This window comes from Equus przewalskii, chromosome 27, assembly GCF_037783145.1.
Source record: "Equus przewalskii isolate Varuska chromosome 27, EquPr2, whole genome shotgun sequence".
Classification (NCBI taxonomy): domain Eukaryota; kingdom Metazoa; phylum Chordata; class Mammalia; order Perissodactyla; family Equidae; genus Equus; species Equus przewalskii.
Genome location: NC_091857.1, coordinates 35,687,453 through 35,707,111, shown reverse-complemented (window position 1 = coordinate 35,707,111; position 19,659 = coordinate 35,687,453). Strand labels below are relative to the sequence as shown.

Sequence of the window (19,659 nt, the reverse complement as noted above, 5' to 3'; positions counted from 1 at the left end):
CCAACCACAGGGCTGCAGCTTTGGTTGGGTTCATCCAATGGGTGGGACTGGAGGCTATCAGAAGACAGAAAGAGGGAGATCTGGGTATTTATTCCCTTCTCTCCTTCTCTGCTAGGGTTGCCAGATAAAATATTGACTGTTTAGTTAAATTCAAGTTTCAGATGAACAATGAAAAAGTGTTTACTATAAATATATCCCAATACTCCATGGGACACACTTACACTAAAAATTTCTTTGCTTATCGGACATTGAAATATAACTGAACAACCTGTATTTTTGTTTGCTAAATATGGCAACCCTGAAAGCCTGCAAAATTGCTGGGAGCTCAGGTATGTCCCTCAATAGAAGAACGCGGCTCCTGTCAGACTGCCCCCCACGAGGCACCGCTCTGGATTCTGGGGTGTCACTTCTGGCCCTGCCATAGCTAGCCTGAGGTGCTACACTATTCTTTGTGGGTTTCTCTAAACCCTGCACACACCTTCCCAAATGGTCCCTTTGGAGTTAACTCTCTGCAAATTACCCAGGTGGAATGTACCCCCATTTCCTCCCTGGACCATCACTGATCCATTTGTCACTAAGGACTTTGGACTCTACTCACCCAGCATTGCTCTTTAAAATACTCCATCACAGCTCAGATTACAATCTCTAGCACATGTTAAGTGCTTAGTAAATATTTTCTTGAATGAATGAATAAGCAAAATAAAGCTAGCGTCCATACTGTTCGGTAACATCCCTTTTCCGATGATTAAGGACCTACAGGTCTGCATCCTGCAGAGACAACATTCTCACCAGCAAAGAATAGGAAACAATCCAGCAAGCACCTGATGGAGGGGTGGAATGAGAAGAGAACCAACCAATGGGTTAGCCAAGACAAGAGGTTTAGGTATGTTCCAGTTAACTACTGCTGTGGAACTAATTACCCCAGAATTTAGCAGCTTAAACACAAGAACGAGTACTCTCTCCCCCAGTTCTATAGGTTGGCGGGCTCAGCTGGGCACTTCGGGCATGGAGTCTCCCGTGTTGTCGCAGCCAGATGGCCCTGGGGCTGGAGTCACCTGGAGCATCTTCACCCACATGTCCACCAGCCTGGCTGGGAAAGCTGGCACGTTGCTGACTGGTTGAACCTCTCTGCTAGTGGCTGCTCCACGTGGCTAGCTCCGGCTTCCTTACAGTGTGATGGTTTCAAGGTAGTTGGACTTCTTAAGTGGCAACTGGCTTCTCCCAGAGTAAGCATTCCCAGAGGGAAAAGTAGAAGGGGCCAGTGTCTTAAGGTCCAGCCCAGGAACTCACATGCATCCTCTCTGCTGCGTGCTCTCGGTGTAAGGACTTACAGCCTGCCCCATGCAAGAGGAGGCGACTTAGAACTCCCTCCCCTCGGGCCAAAGGCTGTGTAGCCATCTTTAATCCTCTACAAAGTATGATCCAAAACCAGATATCGCACTTTACAACCAATATACGAAGTGATCCAGGAATATTCGCCAAGTCCATTAAAAAGTAAGAAAAAAATATAAAGAACAGGGAAGTTTTACATCCCTTATTTGGAAAATTAACTAGATTCAAATTAACTTTTTACACCAAAAAGTTTCCAATTATCTATCTGCTGTGCTTAAACCAGGATATCAGTTTAGAAAATGGTGGGAAAAAAATGTACTGTGCCGTGAATGATGTCTGTTTACTTCTTTAAAAAAAAAAAAGGAAGTTTAAATGTAGCATCTTCACAGGCCGGCTTTGGGACAGGAATATGTGCAGGCCCCACACTCAGAAGGACCTGGACTTGATTTAATGATCTGCTTAATAATTTTTTTATCAAGGGCCCATGTTTTCATTATTGCCTTGACCCTACAACTGATATAGCCAGCCCTGTCCTTTGTGGAGAATGATGCAGCAGTAGGCTAGACTAGGTTTTAGCATGGAGCCAACAGAACCTACTATCACATTTTGAAGTAACTCTTAAAAAGAGGATTCAGAGCGCATCTGTTCTCAGCTGGCCTAAATTAACGAAAACTGGTCACTTCCTGAAAACAAGGAGAAGCCCACTTAAGAGAAAACGAAAAATTGTACTTGGAGCAAAATAGCTGTTTCTTGATTGAATAGCCCAAACTGAGCCAAATCATCACAATTAATTAGTATTGATCAGAAAATCCCACTCCTTACTGATGAACCATGCTGGAAGAAACCAATCAATAGTGTTGAACGGAATTTACATAAGCTCACAACTGCCCCCAGGTGCTCTCCCCAAAGCTGTGTTCCAGAACCGCTCGGCTCGCAGAGAGCTTTCTTGGGAGATCTGGGGAGAATTCTGCCTTCAGGGTCGAAGCGAGTTCTGTGGTTGCTCTGAGGACGCCCTGGGAGACCTTTACAGGGACAGCAAGCCTTCCTTTTCCCTTCGCAACGTGGCTGAGAAAGCAGATCTGGCCTGGGAGCGAGGTCCAGTCTCTGAAGACAATTCGGCCCATTCTATGTCCCAAAAACATCCTTTCCCAAGAGGGAACATTAGCATCTCTGCGTGCCTTTGTCGTCACAGATGGATCCCACTAATATGAAACCTGCAAACTTCCACCACCTTATCATGCAGCCCAGGCTGAAATTCAAGTCGGTTCTCTCTTCTGAAAAGCTGCTTGCTGTGCAAATTAATTCTATAAATAAAATTGTGAGCATTTCACTTTCTTAAAAGAGCAAAGTGTTTTCAAGCACTTGAGAAATATTATTTCCATACAAATAATTGATAAGCAGAATATGAAACATTCCTATCTCCTGATTGGGGCAGCATCCCAAAAGGATAGAAGGATGGCAGTTTTCCTGGTACCAACTACTTCATAGGCTTAAAAAGATCTAAAATGGCAATTCTTTTAGCACAATCTATAACTTGAGCTTTTCACTAAGCCATGTTGGCCTTCTCCATATGATATGCAACAAAATTCTGTCTTCAGCTCATCTAAAGTTATCCAATATTCAATCTCCAGAAGAAAGAGGGAAGGATGGGAAGAAGGAAGACAGGAAGGCGGGGAGGGAGGGAGGGGGGCATGAAGGGAGAAAGAGAAGGAAAAATATGGATAAGCTCATAAATTAGAATACTGCTTCAATGTTTAATTTTGAAAAGTAATATGGCTGTCCCAGGAATTAATCTGAGATCGCACGAATTTGGCAGAGGCTAGTTAACTAAAGTGATGAGATAATGGTGTTGCTGAAACTACGGTTTCAGCTTGGCCAAGATGTAGGGCTGTTAACCTCAGTCTGTTCCATGGGCTCAGACCTCAGCCCACCCAAGTGGCCAGTTTACAAACAAGACCCCCAGTCAAGAGAGAACTCAGGAGACAGTGTAAGTGGAGACAGCTGGTGTGTTTGAACGGCAGCCAGATGAACAAAACTTTCCTCCTCTTATTTATGTGACCTTGGGCAAATCACCTGACTTCCGGAGGAACTTTGCGTGGCATGGACTCCTTACTCACCTCCCAAGTCTGCCACAGAATGGATCAAAAGATTGTGCCTGAGGGCATTTTAAACTATGCAAATGTATACAGATGTAGAGAATTATACCTGGGAGCAAGTACAAATCCCCACCTCTATTGACAATGCTTCGAGCATGTTTACTCCAAAAACAGTGGGTTAGAAACACTGTATTTATCCAAGGCATCACTTGCACATGGAAGTTATTATAGTGCTCAAGCTGAAGGGCAAAAAGTAATCACTCTTATAACTGAGATGGACAGTAATAAATTCCCAGTCAGCACTAACCCCTCAAATAACCTCCACAAAGAATCGATTCGCTCATTGAACAGTATCACCCATTGACCAGCTTTGCGTGAAGACCCTCATGGTTTACAGGCCTGGCTTAATAAGCAATTCCAATTTCATGCCTTCTCCATCTGGGTCAATATCAGAAGCTGCCTCATGTCTCCGTCTCTTCGTTCTGGGATACACATGCTTTAGGGTGTTCAAAGCTGACAGCGCAAAGAAAGTATCCTGCTAGTAATATCTGAAGGCCGTGTTAGCATTTCACCCGTTCTTGTTCTGAAACTTTTTTTCTGACTGCTTCAAATACAGAAAAAGGAAAGAAAAAGCCAAGCAAGCCCAGATGGAGGCCAGAGTCATTTGATCTTTCACCTTGAAAGCCTCGCGTATGTGTGGCATTCATGCCAGCATTCACTATGTTTCAGTTCGGGGAAATTCTGGGCCTTGTGCACCTTGTGGTTTTGTGGCTCCAGCAGGAAACTGATTTATCGCTTTCTGGTCTGGGAATGGTTGCACACCTGAGAGACTGATAACTTTGGGGAGGTGCTTTCCCACAGCCCGGTACAGTCTGTGACAGTTTGGAGCAGCATATTTCCGAAACACGTTGCAGCTCCACATTCTAAGTGATCGCTCTCCCTTTTCAAGGAGGCTTACCTTAGCCTGGTAAGTTTCCACTCAAACTCCTGTTGGGAACTGTGCAGAATCGGCATACTAGATCCTCAGTGTGGAGCATAGCTTCACATTCCTTGGCTTCCACACCCCTGCACACAGCAGCCAGTCGGAATGCCACAGGTCTAAATTGCAGGCTGCAGGCTTCTCTCTATCCGTCCTCAAACTCTGATCTATCACTTCCCGTATCTGAAGCAGAACCAATCTCACCACCGCTTTGGGCAGTTGCAGACCAGGATGCCTCTGTAGCCTTTCCAGCAACAGTATTTCTTCCTCCTGCCTTTCATCCCAATCTTCCTGTCACGAGGAACAGGAGTAGCCAGGCAGCACCCCCTGCCGGAATCGACCTTCTCTCTTGGGTGCCATGATGAGCACACAATCACCCTTTGTTCCCACTGGCACCATCAGTACCTTCTTACTCCAGGCTGATCTTCCACCCTCGCAAACAAGACCTCACTCCACACACTTCCGCACACCAAGGAGAGGAGATAGCATCCTAGGCAAAATATGCCCAAGTCAATTTGTAGGTATTGAAAGATCATCATGCACCAAAAACACCAAAAGAAAACTTTGATGTCCACTGGGTGATCTTGAGCCAAGGCAGTGGGAGGTGGCAGGCAGCGCATAAAGTGCTTTGGGAATAAATATTTGAATTTTATTTCTTATTTGAAAAATCATGTCAGATTAATGGTAGTGTATATATCTATCTGTCTATGAATGCAGATGATTCTTAGTCAATTTCTCTCTCCACCTACTCAACAGCAGAAAAATAAAACTATAGTGTGTGTGTGTGTGTGCATGTGTGTGCATGTGTGTGTATGTGCCTGCAAAATGCAAAGGTGACATAAACTTAAATTTCTATGGTTTTGGTTTTATTCAAAACAAGGAGAGGAGAATACCCAGTACTATGACATCTATCTTATTCATCGCTGGCAATCATATAATCATATCAAAGCAAGCTAAATCTTAAGTGCTCCTAGCATATCCCCACACCTACTAGAATTTCTCAAGCCACAACCGCTTTCCCCGAGAAGGGGCACACCCACCCATTCAAACATGGTACCTGAGTTTTTGCTCAGCTACTCACATCTCAAAGAAACTACAACTGTGGTGAGGCCCACAGGCAGTGCAGGACAATACCTTCCTCCTGGGCATTTACCCCCAGCCTGGGGTGGAGAGAACTCTTTTATCAGGTATGTGCATATGCCTTTCACCTCCAAAGACAGATTTTTTCGAAACAAATGTATCACAGCCCACTAAGTCGAGAGAAATCCATTCCAGTTTTAGAAATTCAATTTAGCTTGGGTAAGCCTCCAAGCTCTGCAAAGAAGCTCCATCAGAGCTTTATTACTCATAAATCTTTCCTTCGGATTGGAAGCCTCCCAGCAGCAACTCTCCTTCCAATATTTTCCTATTTTTGTACGTCAATAAAGAAATTTAACTCTTGGAGTCTCTCTGAGCAAGTAGCAAGATATGGATCAAGATATCTGGCAAAACTATTGTCTTACAAAAAAATCTTTTGGTTGTGTCCAAATTGGTAATTGGTGGCGAATAATCTAGATTCAGATGGTTGTGTCTGTATTTATAAACATGTTTGAATTTAATGTGGCACCTGAATTGTAACTGGAGCTGTAAACTACTGTTTCACTCAAATAGGGCATTATATCAAGAAACAAATGAAGTTCTTGGCCTAAACTAATCAAATAATGAAGGTTCTTTGTTCGTATAGGAATGAAAATCTCTAAACCCCCAAGATTCTAATGAATTCGTTTTCAACTAAAAAATAATAATGACCCCAATAGTTCTGAAAAAGCTGTCTCCATGTTGCAGATAAGATGAAGAACATCTGGATTTGCTGAGTTGTGTATCCAGAGGTTGGTGTCCTGGAGAGGAAAGAGGATTTCAGGGGTGTTCTGGATACGGAGTGGATAAATGTCATATTTCACATCAACAATTACCATGGGAACAACAACAAAAAAAATAAATCTTGGAATCACAAGAGCCCGGATTCCAAGCCAATGGCCCTCTTGAGATAACGTTTAGTACAATAAAATTATGGCAGACCTCCAAAATTTAGATCCCTCTGGAGTTTTAATGCATCCGACTTGTGTCTTCTGTGATCTGAATTAGAATTTCAAGGCACTCATAATCTTCATTGCTTGAAGTGTTAAATGGAGACCTCAACTAAATTTATAATCTCTGAAATAAGAACACTTTGATTTGTAGATGACTAATGAAAGTTGGGAATGTTCATTTTAAGATTAATTGACTACTATCCAAATCTCATAACATTTTGATGTTCTGTGCTTTGTATTTCTATTCTCCTGGGTCCCTGATCCTTCAATGCATGTAGGCAGCTCCATTTGTATTAATAAGAAATATACATTAAGATAAAAGGTCTCTCTAGATACCTGTGATGGCAGAGTAAAATAATTTGAATTTCAATGGAATGTAATAGGTTACAAGAGAAATTCCAAGATGATCCTCTCATATGATGAAATTAGGAATAAGAAATTAAGCAACTCAGATTTTTAGGAGGACATCGTTTAGACCACTTCTAGACATATTTACCCCACCCTTTCTTGGGTTGTTATTGACATTTGTCTATGTTCAGTTTGGGAGGCAAAAGCACAAATTTGATGTTATAATAAAATATCTTGTACATATATCATACATGAGCAGCTTTATCTGAAATTAAAGTACAACATGTTAATAACAATTCGAATTTATACAGCACCATTATTCTGTAACTAGCAAATAATCTCTAACTTTAAATATCCGTTTTTCTACTTAAAAGTGAACATCCTGTAACATCTAGAATTATATAAAGAAATGTTTTATCCATAGTATCTCTAATTTTTCCTTTCAATGAATTTTTATAACTCCAGAAAAGACACACTCAGTTTTCACTAGAGTGGACCGATTTTCAGCTGAAAGAACTTTCATGCGTTGGAACGGCAGGAAGTGGCATCTTCCGTAATAACTGATAATTCCGTTTGGTGCGCAGCACTGAGCATGCAGACATGCTTCGAAGGAGCTCTGGGACCCCAGAGGAAAGCCAGGTTGCAGTGGCATCAAACACAAAGGATCTAGTCCTGTCTTGGCCACCACTCTGCCTATCTTCAGACTCCAGGCTCCTTGTGTGTGACACAGGAGTTACACGAGAGCAGCAGTTCTCAGAGTAGGGACCAGGTACCCTTGGGGTGCCTCCCTTCTTTGAGGGAGCCTGCAAGATCAAAATTATTTTTTATAGCACTAAGGTATCATTTGCTTTTTAAAATCTCATTCTCTGACGAGTGCACAGTGGAATTTTCCAGGGGCCACACACCATATGACAGCACAACAGACTGAATGCAGAGCAGCTGCCTTCTATAAGCCAGACACTGAAGAGATTTGCAAAAATGTAAAACATTGCCACCCTTTTCAGGAAATATTTTTTTTTTTGCTTTGGAAAATATAATTACTGTTCACTTAAATATGTTACTTAAGTTATGTCCTAGGTTCATCGCTTTATTTTTAATGAATTAATAAGTAAACCTTTTTAAAATTTCTCCACTTTAATTTCTAAGATGGGAAACGTCAGTAGATATAACCAACACAAAAAAAAGTTCTTTGGGGTCTTTGAGAATTTTTAAGAACGGAAAGAAGTTGTGAGAGCAAAAAAGTGTGGGAACTACTGCATTAGAGGATCTTTGACTATAAAACCCCACAGTTCTAAGGTTGTGAGGCTCAGTGGAAATGAACTCCAATGGAGAGATGGATACGAATCTATGAACCAGGAAAATTGGGAGTCTCCCATATGGCAGACCATCCTTCTCTGTTTGAGCATCTCTAACTTTGCTCCTCCTCTGCTTTCTGACCTCCTTGCCAATGGTCCACACTGACCCCAACTCACACAGTGAAGACAGGAAGAGCCCTGAGCATTGCGAAAGAACTTATTTCCTTCCGCACCTTCCCCTCTCCAGCTCTGATCAGGACATTCTTAGGCACCAACCCCCTACTTATTGATGTGATAACTTTTCACCCTAGAGGTCACCACACTGACCCTGCCCAATAGGATGGCCCAAAATGGGTGGGTGTGTCAGGAGGCCAAAGATGAGTGCAGCAGAGAGGAACATTCTAGTACATGAGTCTTGCTCAGGCCTCAGCTCAGAGTCACAACAGAGGATCCAAAGTGGTTTTCAGGCCCCTAAGGAATTTTTACGGCTAGTGTGTGAGATGGGCATTATGCACAATTGGATGAGTAGGCACTAGCATAAATTCCATCCAGTTGGAAGCAGGAGTAGTTTTTCACAAAAGGTGAGTTCATTTTGTAATTAACAAAAAGTGAGAGCACCCAGAAGCTAACCTCACCAGATCATAACTGTCGTCCCCAGCACTTACCAGGGATTTTCCATTATTACGAGCCAGCCTCCATCACAACAGCTAAAGTTGGGGAGCTGGGCTCACACCCAGCTCTGTCTCCTTCAAGGCCCATGCTCTTCCCGTTCCTGGTCACTTCCCACCTCCTCCACTCAAGCCTCAGTTTCCCCATCCATAATATTGGATGATCATTCCTACAATTCAAGGGAGTGGTGGAGACCAGAAAGACAGGATTCAAATGATCTGCTCTCTACAACATACTTTGGTTTGCTGGTGAATCGCAACAGTGACACTCCCTCATCTAGCACCTCCCCTGGGACCAGCACTGTGCTCTGTGTACCAGGGAGGGCTGAAGCACGTTTTAAAACCTCCCTCCAGGAGTTGAGCACTTCACAGTTTTCAAAGCACCTATCTCATTTGATCTCATTTTATCCTCACAACAACTCAGATGATTCTCACCAACCCTAATGAAGAAAGCAGAGAACTATATTTGCATTGTAATTATCATGTTGCCCAAAATGGGAGTCCTCCTTCGGGAGGAAAACTGTTCTTACCACTGTATTTAGCTAGCTCAGTTTTCTTTGTAAAACCAGACCACGGTGCTCACTGTGCATGACTAAATTCCTCTCTAAGCTGAGCACAGACGCGTACAGTAGGCTGGTTTGAGTGGAAGGCACGATCCACAGCTACCAGGTGCTCAAGACTACAGATGGGAAAAGGTAAGTGCTTGGACTATTCATGTCGTCTTACCATTTTCACCAGATGTCTTGTCTTTTCCGTTGGTTGCCCCAGCACCTTGTCGCTAAAGGCAGGAAAAAAAAGAAAAGAAGGAAATTGTTATCAAATATACTCAGGTTTCTTTTTGTGTCTTGCACTATATCAAGTTCTCTGTTACTTTAGCTCAGATAGTTAAGGCATGGTGCTCATAAACTAGGAAAGGATCAACCAAAGAAAGGATAAACTGAAATTGCACAGACTGCCACCCTCATCCATTATCCACTGCTCGATGAACGCAGTTCACCAGTCACAAGAGAAATTAGAGACTGTTGTCTACGGAGCATAACCTCATCTAAAGTATGAAGGAAACAGCCAAGGGTTCATACCAATTGTGAGAAGATCAGAACTGTCACCTTTGTCAATGTTGGCCATTTCCCTGCTATATTCTTATTCCAATCACTATGTCCAATGTCTTATTTTTAAATAAATTTTAATCAACTAAAAAAAATTTGTATTTGTAGAGTTTCTGCTATTACTGAGTTATTTTTCTGTCATTGTTTATGCCCATCTTGTACATTTTCATTTTACCAGGTTGACCAGAAGTATGAGTATTTTATGGTTCCACTTGAACCTTTGGGCAAGGTTCTCTGAATGTGAGGTCTGGGGAACTGTATGAATGCATTACACATGTAAACATATAAGCATGTTTCCTCAAAGCTTATCCAGCTACTGTCTTTAAATAACATGATGTTCAGAATTGCTCTAGTCCTTTGAGAGAGAAGTATTTTTTCAGTTCAATTTTCTGGTCATTTTCAGAAAATAAGCTTCAAGTTGAAAATATTGAAGAGACTGTAAAGTCTCTAACTCTCAGGTGAAGAAAATGAGGCCAGGCAGGGAGCCTGATTTGTCCAAGGTCATGTAGCTAATTGGTGGCACAGTCAAGACTGGAGACTAGACATTTTTGCCCAGAGGTCAGTGTTTTTCAGGAATTGTCATTGTTACATAACTATCTGAATGAGATCTTGGAAAGAGACACAGAGCACTGAACAAGGAGAAAATCACTGCAGGTGACTCCCACTAAGGGATAAAGATGCCCTCAAAATTTATATTCGGGTCTAGGACTTCAGCCTAAAAACAACATCAAAAAAATAATAATCAGTTCCCATCAGTGTTCAGTGTTGTCATGAGAAATTCCCAGGTCTTTAGTCAACCCTTGATTAATGGTAGATGATTGTCTGGGAAAATCTTGCTTCCAGGTTCTGCTTAGTCTAAGTGATAGGATGAATGATATAGACTTATGTTAACAAAGTTAACCCTCCCTGTATACGCTTATTGCCTTGGGTAGATGATAATCCAAGAGAGAGGCAAAGTCAAGTCTCCCTTTTATTACCAACCCCACCATACACATGTACACACACACACACAAGCACTGTCCCAGTGAATTCGATGCGCAAACACCCACCAGGTCAATGGGGTGCTTTGCACCGTTATGAGAAGAAAGACCACTCCTCTCCAGCAGAAAGTGGAAAGAAAGGCAACAAATTGGAAACATTAGATAAACGTGGGTTCCTTCTTCATATTTAATTTGGGACATCTTGATTTTCAGAATGCCAGATCTGCCCATGTGTTCCCATGGGGGGAGAAGTTTCCAGACCTTAGCCAAACATCAGCTGTTCTTCGACAAACTCCGTTTAGGTCCCCATATCATGACATCGTTATCTAAAGCACTCAACCTGTAATAAACTGCGTCTTGATTTAAACAAATTACACATTTCTTAAATATAGTAGATTTGCAAGTCAAAAAGGCCCTTTTCTTCTTGCCTGTGCTTATTGCGGTGTCTCCTTTTTCAAACACAAAGCTTGTAAGTTCCCTGCACTCTATGGAAATCTGACCAGCATTGTGGAGGATCGAGCTAGTGACACAGCAGCTGTGGGCGGCTGAACTTCTCCAGGGGTCTCCATCGTTCCCCACGTAATTCATAGATGGCTCAGACAAAAACGGCAGATTCCATGGAATAAAAGGACAGTGTTTTAGAGTTGAATAAAGTCAAATTAAATGGAATACAAGTGCAAAACAGGCACACACTCAACCCCTCTGTCTTTGAATACCTTGAACATTGACACCTTTCAAATGTCATGAATACTTCGTTCCATAAAAGATCACTTTTTAGAAACCTGAGTAAAACCAAAATGAAATGTGCACAGGGGAGAAAAAGGAGTCATTCTTTCAGGATTTCTAAGACAGGGTTTTTGTGTCAGCTCTTATTTGATGGAGGCAAAATGAAGCTGATAGATGTCATAAGGAGAAGGTGTCTCGGATCAGAAAATGATCCTGACAAGAAAGAACTAGTCACTGAAAGCATCTGGTTGTATAATTCTTTGAGACCTTGTGACATTTTTAAGGCAAGGTCGAAAGCAGTGGAGAATTATCCAAGAGCTTTCCTGTCCCTGGGGTCTATGGTCGTGGTAAAACGATTGTTTTAACAACAGGTATGGTGGGTGAAATTTCCTTGAACCGGGAAATGAAGAGGGTCTAAGTCAGGCTGGGGTTTGGGTGTGGTCTCAACTCGCATGTGCTGAGGCCAGACATGCTCCAAGTGCTCCCAGGCATCACCAACTCAAAGAATTCTGACAACATCCCTGATGAGGTAGATCCCACCATTATCCTCGTCAGCCTCACTATCCAGTTGTATCCTAAGGCACAGAGAGGAGCTTGCTCAAGGTCCTGCAGCTGGGAAGTGGCAGAGCCAGAGCTCAAACCCAAAGACACTGACTCCGGAGTCTTCCCTTGGAACCACTGAGCTGAGCATCTCCCAGCATCCTCCTGAGGGCCTCCCTCGGCAGATGGGGAGTGATAGCTAGGGAGACTCCTGTCTGAAGGTCACTGTGACTTTATAAGCACCGGAGGCTGAGAGTTTTGAGGACACTTGACTTACAAGAAGTGGAGTCAAACCAAGAGTCCGGGGCTTGATGGTAGAATTGCTGTGAGATCCTTCTTTAAATGTAAATAACACAAGAACTCAGAGCTAGGCTGCGCTAAAATAGATGGATGGCTGGATGTTGTTCTCCAAAAGTCCAGTAAGGAAAAGGTCCTTTTTCATGAGGTGATAGAAGTTAGCACCCTGAGGGAAGAGGCTGCCTTTTTTCCCCTCCCACTCTCATCCCAAATAAGAGAAGAGCTGGCCTCCTCCATCCATTAGCTCCAACCATGAGCTCATCATCCTAAGAACCCGTGCTGCCTGCTGAACAGAAATAGCCACACCTCAAGAATACCATCTATTCTAATTGGACTGATGAGAAGATGGAGTGTGAATGGAAAACGGCACGATGAACTGTCGTCAGAACAAACTCTGGCATAAGATTTTGGAATTCTGAGCTCTTTCCTAGGAATTTCACAAATGATGCAATGATATCATGAATTCCACCAGTGTGTCACTCAGTTTACATATCAAAACAACGTAACGTATCAGGGTATGCAGAAAGCAGGAAAAGCTCTCTCTGACCAAATAGACACAGGCACAATTACCAGGTTAATGCAGAGGTATCGAATATACTGTCAGAATTATCTAGAAACCCAAGCACAAGTGTATTTGAGAGCTTCCTGCGTGTGGCATTCAGTATCATTTTATGAGCAGAAATTTGCCTCAATATTTTCAGACCAATCTAGAAAGTCACTTGTCATGGCCTCTAAGAATAGCAGTGGTTGAATATATGGGCTTTTGTTTATTTTTTCTTTGATGGGGGAGCAAGTAGAGGCAAAAATATCAGCATCAGTTTCAACACCAACGAAACCAGAGCCAGAAGTTCTCATAATTCCACTGCCAGGAGAATGTCGCTGTGATTCTCACTGTCTGCCTCTTGCGAAGGCACTTGGCACAGATGCTCTCAACTCTCTTGGTCAACTCCAGCCCCACCCCCACCCTAACGACTTCACATTCATAAAACACTCCTATTTGGGACCCTCCGTGACACCTTGTCCCACCACAGACACAGCACCTTTTTCTACGTGCTCCTAAGTGTCTAGAAGAATACCAGTCCCGTTCTTCTTCGGCCGTCTGAAATCAGCATTGCTATTGCCCAAGCCAGCTCTACACCAATCCTCCTCAGGCACACTGGCGTTTCCTCTTCAAACACATCAAGACACTGGCCCTGTCATCATCCCCAAGACATCTTTAAGGAGCAGAGAGTCCTGTGTGAGGGAGTGTATTCCTCTCAATCTACCTTATGATCACAAATAAGAAAACTACCATGTTCATTAGAACATACACACATTTTCCTCAAAATTCCCTCTTTCTATATTGTCCCCATTTCACCATTAGGAAATGCCAAATACCCATCTAAGGACGCAATACAAGAAGTTAAAATCGCAGCATTAACATAAGCTTCTGCTCTGGCACAGGCTGCTGGCTTGCATGCCTGCTGTGGAATCTGTTGGGCAGCAGTGAGGAAATCTGAGGGAGGAAGGCAGAATCACCATAGGAAGGGGCCTTGCTTGAGTTCTCAACCTTCAAACACTTGGCAAGTGTCTCACAAGGGAGGTTTGCTTCCTCAGTGAGGTTAACTAATGAAAAGAGAGCACTTCAGAATTTAATAAACCTCCAATTAAAAGGAACCTAAATAAAGACTGAGTAGATGATAGTTCCTTCTGATAATCTGATACATGCCAAGTATCTATAAAAAGGCAAGACTGGTATTTAAAGGTATAGTTTTTGAAGTCATTTTTCCTGACAGTCCTGTTGCACCCGTGGCTTAGGAAAATAACAAAGAATATGTCTTAGTTTGGTTTCCCCAAAAGCAGAGCATGAGGCAAATGCTGCTTGTGCTACAACTTTGTCAGAGAAGGCAATGCCAGGAATGAGGGAGAAAGGATGGAAGCAGGGATGAGAGAGAGAGCCAACGAGAGGATTCATCACCAAGCTAGCATTGCCAGGCACATCGGGACGCTGATGGTCCACCCTCTGAGAGCTGTGCAGACTGTGTCTGAGGACAGACTCCCAGGTGGGAGAGGATGAATGAGGTATCCACCAGTTCCTGCCTCTCGCTGTTCTAAGATAGGCACCGAGGACCATTAATTCTGGATGATTCTAGACTGGGCAATGTCTCCCACCTGGCACCTGCCTAGAGACAAGGAAGAAGCCCCAGGGCTGGAGGTGGACAGGTGGGGATGCAAGGCATGGGCAGGTGGTGACATGCTGTCATTTCACACCTGCCTGAAGTCCGTGGAGTCCACTCCAAGCTGGCCACCCACAGAGGTCCTCAGTGATAGGATCTGAAGTGACACGTGAGAGGTATCCTGTTCAGCACATAAATTTGGCTGGGTGACGTTTTTCAACCAAGCTGCAAAATCATAGGCAATCTCATCAAATTAGATACTCCACTAGTGCAACAGGCCACCCCAACTTTCTAGTAAGTAACTGGTTTAGGATCCATTTCTTCCTGTACTTTGAGCTGACAGTAGACATTGAGGCATTCTGACCACGTCTTCGCTACATCTAGAGGCTGTACACACATCAGAAACACCTATGTCTTAACAGAATCGGCTTGCCTAAAGCGTCCTGGGATCCAGACCATCACAAACAGACTCAAAAACAACCTTCCCCCGTGTTCGTCGCAAGGCTTGCACTTCCCTTAGAAAATGAGTGACTCGATTACTTCTCAGCCCACTCTTCTCCTTACGAAATCTGTTACAAAATCTTAGCGTTCTTGGAGTAGTCACCATGGGATAAGGAAAGTGAGGCATGCACCTCAGGCACAAAGTTTAAGGGGACCAAGAAACTCATTAGTCAAGACAGATGCTGTATGGGATCAATTACATGTGGAACCTGAAAAAAAAAGTCGAATTCACAGAAACAGAGAGTAGAATGGTGGTTGCCAGGGGCTGGGGGTCGGAGAATGGGGAGAGGCTGGTCAAAGGGTACAAACTTCCAGTTATAAGATGAATAAGGTCTGAGGAGCTAATGTGTAAGGTGGTGACTATAGTTGATAACTCTGTGTTATATAACAGAAATTTGCTAAGAGAGTGGAACCGAAGTGTTCTCACCAAAAAAAGTACATGAGGTGATGGATCTGTTAATTAACTGGATGGTGGGACTGCTTTCACGATTTATACGTACATGGAATCATCACATCGCACACATTAAGAATATTACAATTCTATTCATCAATTATACCTCAATAAAGCTGAAAAGAGATAAATAATATTTTAATGTAATATTTTAGCAAATCAAAGTACTGCAAAAAGTCACGATAAACAAAATATCCCCATTTTATGTAAAGACAGGCTCGCTCGGTATTACTAATGTTTCCCTCTGCCTCAGGCTCCCGTGCAGCTCCACCAGGCACTGATCACATGTTTCCCCAAAGCAAGTAAAAGAGTCAAGAAGTCAAGTAATTTCAAGGATTTAGAAAATTATTCTAATACAGTCTTTGCAGCTTTCTCATGGGCCATGACTGTAGGTTACGAATTCGCACTGTCATTTGTGAGTTTTTATTATACAATTTCTAGAACACTGTAGTGGAGGGACCCATCTTTCTTACTTTGCTGTTGATATCCATAAAATTGGGTATGCCAATCATATTTTGTGTATGAAACCGAATTACCAAAACCCGCTTCCTCATTAATGCAAACTCAGAACACCGGACAGATTATGTCTACTTGGAAAATCATTCAGCCAGCACACGTTGTTCCATCTTTAGGATGAAACACAAGCTCCTGTTAAAAGATATTTATTTTTCATTTCAGAAGGTTTAAGAGAATGAAACTTGAAATGAATTCCAGCAGGTGAAATTTGGGGTACAAATGACAGTCCAGGAATATTTTCTGAATCCGCACCTATAGCACTTAAGTGGATAAATCTGTATTCAGCAAGAACTTGGTTTGGTTTTTAATTTGGTGAGATATGACTTGACTGAAGGGTCACCACTTCCAAAACCCCCTTAGGGCTTGGGAACAAAGAGCCTTTTGAAGCAGTACAAGCCCCAGGTCATCTCCAAGATGCCCGGGCTCCCACCAACTCTCCATTCCTTCTTCTCCCATCTTCCCAAGAGACCCATGCATTTTGCCACCAAATATTGGGTAGAGCTCTGTGCATGCATTTTCTTTGGCAACACTGGAGAAAAGATGACCCTCGTGGAGCCAGGTCTACAGGGGAAAAAGAACAAAGGAACCCCACAGAAGCCTTTGGCTCATAGAGGCATTTCTTCACAGCCCCGTTCTCAAGACAACAGGGATGGAGGCGAAACAGGCTCCTTGCACTCCGGAAGTCAGCCTCTCACAGCTGCAACACAAGGAAAATTCCCCACTTACAGGACTCTGGTCTCTGATTATTAGGATAAGGTACATTCACCAATGTACAAAACCATCTGCAGTGAGGGTCACAGATTCAGTGTCAGACAGAGGTCCAGAGTCAACCGAGGTGGGGAGGGCTGACTCGTTCCTGGACTCCCTGTTTCCTTGTCCTTCCATGAGCCAGGCACTGGGCTGGGCCCTGCCGGTGCCAGGAGATGGGCACATTCTCTGACTTGGGGGTTGGTTCACAACCTGAAGGGACAGAGACTAAGTCACTCATCTCAATACAGTGGCTAAGACTGACCCAACATGACTAAGATCAGAGGCATGGGCAAGGGGCGCCCAATTCATACAGGGGTGGGTGGGGGTCAAGGAGGACTGTCCACATCTTGAGGGAAGAGCGTGAGTCACAGCACCCCAAATAGCTGCACTTTGCTGGGGAAATCCCTTCTCAGAGTCTCCATTCCCTCCCTTTGAGAAGGAAAGATGAGAGATGATAACCTCTGGCTTCTACTGCCATATGTAGGGACCTGGCACCCAGCAGGGGTGCTCTCCCTGCCATCAATTCCAGTGTTTTCTAGAAGAGGCGTTATTCAACAATATCAAGTGGGCAGCATCTCTGTATCAAGAAAAGGGAAAGAGAAAGTACTTGTTTTTGTTTTCTTTCTTTTGCTGAGGAAGATTCGCCTTGAACCAACATCCGTTGCCAATCTTCCTCTTTTTTCCTTTTCTTTTATGGGAGACTTGGCCAGGGCATGGCCACTAACAGATGAGTGGTGTAGGTCCACCCCAGGGATCCAAACCTGGGCTGCCAAAATGGAGCCCACCAAACTTAACCACTAGGCCACAGAGCTTGCATGGAAAGTACTTGTTTCGAGGTGCTTTTTAGCATTTTGCCCTCTGTTTCCAATCCCTGGTCTCTGTTGGACTCTGTCTACCAAGTAGTTGCAGAGATTTGGCCAAAGAAGGAAAGAAAAATCCATCTCCTTCCCAAGGTGGCTTGGAAGCCCTTGTTAGAAAGAACCACTTAATGTCATGTACGCCCTGGTGACGCATTTTCTCTTAAGTTATTTTTCTCTGTGGTGCTGTCTTCCTTTCATGCTGTTGCATACTGATATTCGGATTCCTAACGGTTTCAGAGTTTCTAGAGCCCCTGAAATGGTAGCATCGTGACATGCAGTTCCTCAGATGGGTCATAAATAGGAGGAAAAGCACAAATCTGCATGTCTTTGGCGTAGACTGCACTTGGGGACCATGAGTTTTGGATATTGCGTGCTCTCTGCAGAATGACTCCTCTGCATGGGAGTGACATCAAGATGGGGAACCATCCCCAAAGACCTCAGTCCTCCCTTCTCAGCGTTTGTTCTGTGCATTCCTTTGATCATCGTTTTTATAAAGAAACAAAAAGACGTGTTTCCATAGCATTATATTTAATGTTTTATTGACGAAGGATGGGGAGTCTCTTCAATGAAATATCAGACTTTAAACGAACAGAGAAGCGAGACCACGGCGACGGCACAGCGAAATGGGAGGAACAGCTGGGTCGGCAGCAGGTCGTGGAGGACTCCCCGGGGCCAGTGCAATCACTAAAGGAGTGGTTTCTCAGGAACATCAAAGACACCTCATTAAAGCCTTCTTCCAGATCGGCCTCTGAATTTGTCTGAAGAGCAGAAGAGCCTTTATGCCCACATTTTGTGATAAGGACAGAATAAGTTTAATTTCTTGCCACTGATATTTTTAAATGGTCTATAACTCTCCTAGTTACATTCTGAAAATTGAACGCTAAAAACTCCACGAATTTAATCCCTAAAGGTGTAGAAACTAATGTCAAAGAGAATTTCAGCTAAAAGGGTTTAAAAAAAAAAAAAATAGTTGCTTAAAAAAAGAGGGATGGAATCTTCAACCACAAGGGCATCAACCTTTGTAATTCTTCCTCCACTGGCTCGCTCTCACCTCTGAGAGACCCAAAGGCTGAATTACACCCCAAATACCATATTCTCCTCCTAGCATTTTTATCCTGACCTTTATGGTAATAGAAATAACTTAGATTGCTGTAGTTTAGGCAGACCATTTATGAAAGGACTCTCATTTTTAGATTCCTGATTTGTCTCGTTCAAATTCACTTTATCCTATAGTAATATTTTTTAAATTAGAATTTTCTAACCTTAAAAACCTTCTTTGTGCCAGTTGTTTTTTAGAACACTGATTTCTATTCATAAATGTAAGATGTGGTCATTATGGAAATTTTGGAAAATAAATGCACAAAGGGGAAAGCAGAAAACTATGTATAATACAACTAAACAGAGTTAATCCACGTTAATATTCAATGAGATGGCTCAGAATACTTCTTCCTTCCCATCTTTTTTCTGTGTGGATATATACAAACATAGTCTCTGTTTTATAAAATTGCCCTAAGCCACACACAGAATTTCATAACAGGTACATGTTGCAACTTTAAGAGTGGTTGCTATGATGCCTTCTGTGGGGGGTCCTCTCCTTTTACAGATTTGATGATGTGCCCCATGAGCTCTTCATGGGGTCAACTCACGTCCTAGTAAGTTCATTTACAGGCAATACCTCTAAATGTTCAAATCCACATATCTCAAATATGCCAACAAAATCCCTTTGCTTGGTTTATTCAATTTAGCTCAACAAAGAGTCATGATGACACGTGTGTTGCTGTCAATGCTCTTAGAAAATGAATAGCATGGAAGGTTCTAAATGGTCCTTAAAGTTGGGTGGAAGCCATCACAACACTTGCAGTGTCATTTGTTGAGCTGTGAGTTGTGGGTCCCCAAAATTGGAGTACTAACCTCCAAAACCTCAGAAAGTGACCTTAGTAGGACATCAGGTCCTTACAGGGGTAATCAAGTTAAAATGAGGTCATTAGG

The 19,659-nt window shown here is 43.0% G+C and overlaps 1 protein-coding gene across 1 annotated transcript in view; it reads right to left on the bottom strand.

Moving 5' to 3' along the window:
* PCP4 (Purkinje cell protein 4) overlaps positions 1-19,659 on the bottom strand; it is a 54,298-nt gene that overhangs the window by 17,579 nt on the left and 17,060 nt on the right. The window contains exon 2 of the mRNA XM_008538151.2: positions 9,514-9,565. Within this exon, the coding sequence (XP_008536373.1) occupies positions 9,514-9,565 (52 nt within the window). The remainder of the gene's footprint in view (positions 1-9,513; positions 9,566-19,659) is intronic.